Here is a 6,571-nt window from a genome sequence, read left to right as displayed (position 1 = left end):
ATAGAGATTCAGAGAATGCAACTTCATAGGGAAATAGCATTAGCCCTCTCTCTCGAAATTGCAAGTCCTACTCCAGCTTAATCTACTCTACGTAGTGCTATAATTAGTCTTATAAATCTTCACCAAATCACATTAGTCATAAACTTCTCAATCTTGCCATCCATATATTCCGTGATGATAAAGCAAGTTAATTATGCCAATATTCCGACTCAAAATCTAGCTTTGCATGCTCCAATTTCTAATTTTACATGGGCACCGAGGCTCCTTAAGTCAAAGCATCTATCTGGAATTAGCATGTAGCCTAGTAATTAACCACAAAATCCTGCTTGAAGTTAGTGACTTGCATAATCCTATCACTGTTTTTTGTATTTGACAATGCGATAACCTAAACAGCATAATACGTACACGTCGAGAGAGATTTGAACTCGGCTGCAAAAGTCGGACACACTACTTTAAACAGCATAATACTAGTTGATTACCATACTAAGTTTACACGTAATTTTCAACATCAAGCCCGTACAGGTTGAACGAAATCTTAGCATTCACTCTCAACAACGGTTCAAGTAATATATTTATGTGTGACACTTTTTAATGTTGCAAAACGTCTCAAGTTCGAATAAGAAAAACGTGATATATACACATTTACTATACTAACTATACACTCATTTCTATCATATTCCCCTAAGACATCAACCAAGTTTCAAGAGAAGGCAATTAATTTAAATTAAACCCTGAAAATAGGATCAGACTGAAATATATTGTTCAAGATTTTTTTTTATATTAATATGGAAAATGTCTTGTAAGAAATTTGCAATTGATGTATCTTTATCTGACAAGGATCACAAACAAGATTAACATCATAACAAATAAACTCCTATACCAAATACATGGGTTTAGGAGATAAAACACTGCCGGCCGCCACAGTTACATCAGCAAGAAATCCAACTCTACCACAAACGGAAACTACACGGAGCTCAACTGGTGAGAGATGAATGACCCTAATGGAAATCGGGCTTTTCTGGGTATGTGCAGCCTGACCTTTGGATGACAACGTTTGCTGCATAACAGCCAGCTTTAACACAGTCCTCAATGGGCTTCTCTTGAACCAGCTGTGACAAAAATCCCCCAACAAATGCATCTCCTGCCACAAGAAACATCATGGTATTTTTTAGTTTCAAGTAAGAAACTTAGAACTAACAAGATTTCTTCTATTCTTGACTCGTAATCCTGATTTCCCGCTCACTCGTTTTACTAGTAATGCAACATGGAATTGCTTATAGCCTGGATCCATGGTTGACATGCTTAGGAGTTTGACTCCCGCCAAAATGGCATTGGCAAGTCATGTATCATTCCATGCTTTATATTCCCTTTTAAATAAATAACTTAAGTCTCCACCAGATCCACAGGAAAAACTGGTAAGAGAATCGAATAACATTGAGGAGTGAGATATCACATACCGGCTCCATTGGTATCAACTAGCTTCTCCTTAGGTAACAATATGACAGGAAATAGTTTCACCTTCCCATCCTCAGCAACTACAACAGGATCTGCACCTTGTGTGATCACAGTAATCCTCTTGTGCGTACCTGATGCTTTGGGCAACTGGGAAATCTTTATGGCGATCTCCTCGACATTCTCAGTCTGATTGCAAAAGGCATTATAGTTAGTGACTGGTAGAGGTTAGAAATTCTTCTGTCAAATGTAAGAACAAAGACTAAGCAATGTCACCTTCCAGCCATGAACCCTTGAAAAGGTTCTTGCTTCAGTCTCATTCCCAAAAACATAGTCCATGTACCTATACAAAAAGGCAATTCAGTACTCCACATTGATCAAGAACTACAAAGAGATTTAGTTTCATTTCTTTTCCTTTTCAGAGGAGGGACTTACGGAAGTGCTTTCTCCTGTACATCCTTGAAGAACTCACAAATGAAAGGAGCGGAAAGATTCATTGTGAATACCTGTAGATGCAAAAGAAGACAGCTGAAGCTACTAATGGATAATAAAGAGAGAATCCGACTACATTGTCGAGAAACTATATGGTTGATACCTTATTGTTTGCAGCTGCATGTTCAGCTACCAGTTGAATGGATTCAGGAGACACGGTAAGGAAAAACCCAGCAATATAGTAATATTTTGCCTTCTCAACTGTTCAAGCATGAGTTTGTATAGAGGTGAGTCAGAGAGAACATGTGGCCAAAAGCAACAAAAAGATAAACTTTTGACTCAACAAGAGAGCAAGGGAAGTAATACCCAGGGCCCAATTTTCAGGTTGCTTCAAATGCTCAGTTTTGTAACAATTTGCAGCTGATAGGTTAGCAACAAGAGACCTGTACAATTTTTTGTTACAAGAAATTAATCCCCGCAAAGTTTTGATAAACTATAAGAGTAGTTGAGAAGAAAAGGAAATATACAACTTATGCAGGGGTCCTTTTGTTCCAACAATTTATGACAGATACGAGGATCGCTATGGGAGCAATGAAAATGAAATCAAAATGCATGATACAGGGTATTTTCAGAAGTAAAAGAAGAAATGCCTAGGAAATTTGCTTTATAGAACCATAAATTGGCAGACGACAATTTCAAATTCAGCGTCTAGAGGAGATGTAAAACTGACCTCTCACCACCAACTACACAAACAGCACATGTTCCTGTTGGAGCTTTGTCATCTTCATAATATTGCACCTGAACCCAAATGTAAATAAATACTTCTTGACTCAAAAGAATCAGAATAGCTGAGGGATAAGCAGGGTAGATAAAGATGTAAAGAAACTCACATTAACACCAGCAAGTTTACAATTTTTCTTCATCTCCTCACCATACTTGTCCTTTCCGATAGATCCAATGTAACTAGTTGCGCCAGGAACTTGAAGCATCCACTATTGAAAAACAACACACAGATTAAGAAATTTTTGTCAGCATAATACAATTGAATCAGATCTTCATAAAATAAATAATAATAAAAAGTTCTGTTAAACATAAACAAACCTGGGCAACTTTGATTGAATTTTGAGTAGCACCTGAAAATAACACAATGAACATAAGGAAAATTAGTCACTGGATTGCAAAGGACAGAAAAATTAGGCATCACTATTAGTAAAGTTTCTAGACGACATAAAGCATGGGATCACCAAATACCAAAGTGAACTACTTATCAAATTACCTCCAGCAATATACTCTACATTGTAGTTGGAAGACATTTCGTCGTACCTGTGAAAAAACCATCCAAAAAAGATTGAATCAGCAAATGCAATATTTCAGGTAGTTGCAAATGCTGGAAACTAATCATGAACTTATATTTGAAATATATCCTCTCAAAATTTAAAAACAAGTAACTAAGAGATCGAAAAACTCAAACCCCACTTAAGTTCTTACAACTTACACCTTTTGCCAGCAAGGAACAATAATTGCTAATAAGAAATCAAGCAAGCAACGATAATAACAAAAATGAATTACATGGGCAGATGCTTGTCCTCAGCAAGAATGGCATTGTTTGGCTTGATGTCATATCTATAAAAAAAACCACTCAAGTTAGTTTATATGATATAATGCATCGATCGAAAAAGGAAAAAAAAAAAATTCTACCAATATGCAGAAACACTTAAATACTAATAAAATCACACAATCAAACCAAACACGAACAGGAAGTGAATCTTACAACAGGAAAAGAAAAGGAAATAAACTTGCAAATGCCTACTCGTAGAAAGTAAAATTATTCGGCCCACTGAACTTGACTTCTTTTCTTTCTTTTCTGGTTTATTTGGATGGCAAGAAAGAATCTTGTATAATTCAATCAAGTAAGCAAGTAACCATATTTTCATTTTCTATATCAAAGCAGATCCAACTGAAACAGTCACATATGGTATTACCAGCAAAAACTCAACCAATGCTCATCTGGGTATCTAACATAATCCGAAAAATCAACCATGGTATTGGATTAATCCCAGAAACTAATCCAGAAAGCAACTAATCCTGCAGATCTATTTACTTTCATCACTTTCCTCTGTTTCTTAAATAAATAAAAAAAGTTTCAGTCTTTCAAATCTATCGCAAAAACCCATTAAATTTAAACAGAAAGAAATCGAAATCTAAACACAACAGATCGCATTCATTAGTTTTCCAACAATTTATGAGCATCCAAACAGTGAGAGAAGATGGAAAAATGTAATGAAAGAAGCTGAGATGGGGGCTTACTTTGTCAAGAATTCTTCGTCGACGACGGCAGAGATGTCGAGAAGAGGATTGCCCATCCCCAAGAGGATCTGCTCGTGTGCCATTGATGAAAATTGCGCGGAGTTCTGAGTTGTATTACGAGAGAAGGAGGGAGGGAGATCGGGCTCAGTACAAGGTGAATTTATAGTAATAATTTAATGCAGAAGTGGGAATTTGGAGGTGAGACGTCACATATGTCACCAACCCCCAATTTTTTTTATTTTTTATTCTTATTATGATTATTTCGCTTTAATTATTTTTTGTTACTCACCAACCCACTCAGAATTTCACAAATTGATTTTTTTTTATTTGTAGGTCCTTCATAGAGATTTCATAATTTAGTACCTCAAAAGAATCATAACCACGTTTAGGACTACTTTTGGGTTTAGGGTTAAAAATTAAACTAATTGGTTGTAGGTGTGTGTATTTTTAAATTTTCAATTTTTACATCTGAACACTGCGCACCCACACTGCATTTCATGGTAACAATAGAGATTGGGGAATTTAAACTCAGAACATTTTCTAATTGTAAGAAAAACAATGAATCCGGATCCTTCTTATGAGGATCTCGGGGATTCGTGAATTATATTCGTTCATCGTACATCGTGCGGTTATAAATTATTTTAAATATTTTATTTAAAATTAAATACAAACAGTACCTGACAAAAATTGATCTCATGATGTACGATGAGCAGACACGATTTACGAATTCCTATGGTCCTCACCAAAAGAATTTGAAGAAAATCCTGTTGGAAAAAAAATTACAGACCAATACCAATTAGCAGAAAGCACAAAATATTTGCATAACATAAGTATTGCCTCTCACCACAGAGAAGCCCTTTACATTTCTCTTGCATGTTACAAACGAAAAACATACACCAAAAAAACAAATTATTTGTCAAATGTCACCTACTACTTCCAAAACTATTGATGATTTGTGGCCATTCTTGAATGAGACATTTTGGTTAACCTTTGCCTTCACCTACCATTACCAAAGAGTTTTAAAGATTTACTCCAAGAAAGGTCAATTTTCCAATTTTTTTTATTTGACTATATTCAAATCGCGAAAATTTTAAAATGAACCGGTCATAGGATATCAAACTCTCTAATCAGACTTGAACAATAAAAAAGAGAGTAGGATTCTCTTCCCTCCTAATCTCTCTTTCCTTTCATCTCCTTTTATTTAAACAGTTGTGGTTACGCCACAGCTACATCTTGTTTTGAATTTTTTATATAGAGAATAAGACAAAAAGAAGAGTGCGAGAGGAGGAGATGAAAGGGGATAGTAATAGAAGGGGGAGAAAATCATACTCCATAAAAAAGTAGGTTGGCTCATCAATTTCACAGCTTTATTTTCTCCACATGGATTTTTGTAAGAGAGACTTGGAGTATGGGTTTCTGAATTTTGGTCTAATTAAAGCTACTTTGTTTCACGAACTAAAAATTTGTAAGTATTGGCTCCTGAACTTGTTACAGCGTAAAAAAATAATCTTTTGGGTAACTCCGTTAAAACTTTCGTCTAAAATAAGAGGTTTTAAAGGCAAATACGGGACAAAAATACATAAACTGATGGATGCATCTAAACATGTGTTCTTTTGATGCCATCTCCGCTTATTGACTCGCTATCGGTCAAATCCAGATAGATATAAAAAGATGGGTTGATGCATCTATACATGTTTTTGTTTTGACGATTCTGCATATGTTTAGATATTTAAATTTCTGAATGCTTGTATATGCCTCCCAAACGTGTATGATTTCCTGCAGGCTGGAGCCAGTTGCATATAGTACTACAGGTCCGCAACACCCTTTATTCGCAACTTCGAAGCCTGCAGGAATTCATCGATACAAAGTCAGAAATAATATTTTTATAAACATTCTAATCAATCAAATAATCATGAAATGAACGAGCTAAAGTATTTCTGTAATAATTTCAGTATTCAAAGTTTTGAAGATAGGATGTTGTCATTGTTGTGGGACTGGACAACTGAAACGGTGTAATGTAATTAAACCGCTGAGTCCGTTCACATGAGCAAAATCATCTGAATATTTGTATTCGGAATCGACTCATCACACAAAAAGAGCTCTCAGAATCGTCGTTTCTGAGATTATCCAAAACTGCGTGGATACACAGTTTCTTTTGATGCTACGTGCCGTTTGTACCATTGCTAATAAAACTACTACTACTTCTTCATACAGCAGCAGCAGCCAAGGAGCAGCTATCGGCTGCTGAAAATCGAACATTTGATCAATTCAATGGAGTTTTTTCTTTTGGAGATTCAACTCTTAATACTAGCAACAACAATAATTTTGCCACTGCATTTAAAAGCAATTTTCTGCCTTACAGAAGAGATGGCATCCCAAT

At 35.6% G+C, this 6,571-nt stretch overlaps 1 protein-coding gene across 1 annotated transcript; it reads right to left on the bottom strand.

Annotated features, from left to right (window-relative positions):
- Positions 1-756: 756 nt before the first annotated feature.
- LOC137720269 (adenosine kinase 2) lies at positions 757-4,350 on the bottom strand. The gene is made up of 12 exons (XM_068459317.1): positions 4,192-4,350; positions 3,454-3,507; positions 3,161-3,207; positions 2,986-3,017; positions 2,775-2,876; positions 2,615-2,682; positions 2,251-2,327; positions 2,048-2,145; positions 1,888-1,958; positions 1,729-1,795; positions 1,458-1,641; positions 757-1,141 (listed from the first exon to the last, which is right to left on the bottom strand). Exons 1-12 carry the CDS (start codon positions 4,272-4,274, stop codon positions 999-1,001), a joined length of 1,026 nt encoding a protein of 341 aa, XP_068315418.1. The 5' UTR covers positions 4,275-4,350; the 3' UTR covers positions 757-998.
- Positions 4,351-6,571: the final 2,221 nt, after the last annotated feature.

This window comes from Pyrus communis, chromosome 16, assembly GCF_963583255.1.
Source record: "Pyrus communis chromosome 16, drPyrComm1.1, whole genome shotgun sequence".
Lineage (NCBI taxonomy): Eukaryota > Viridiplantae > Streptophyta > Magnoliopsida > Rosales > Rosaceae > Pyrus > Pyrus communis.
Note: the sequence above shows the minus strand (reverse complement) of the source record. Positions and strands in the feature narration are given on the sequence as shown.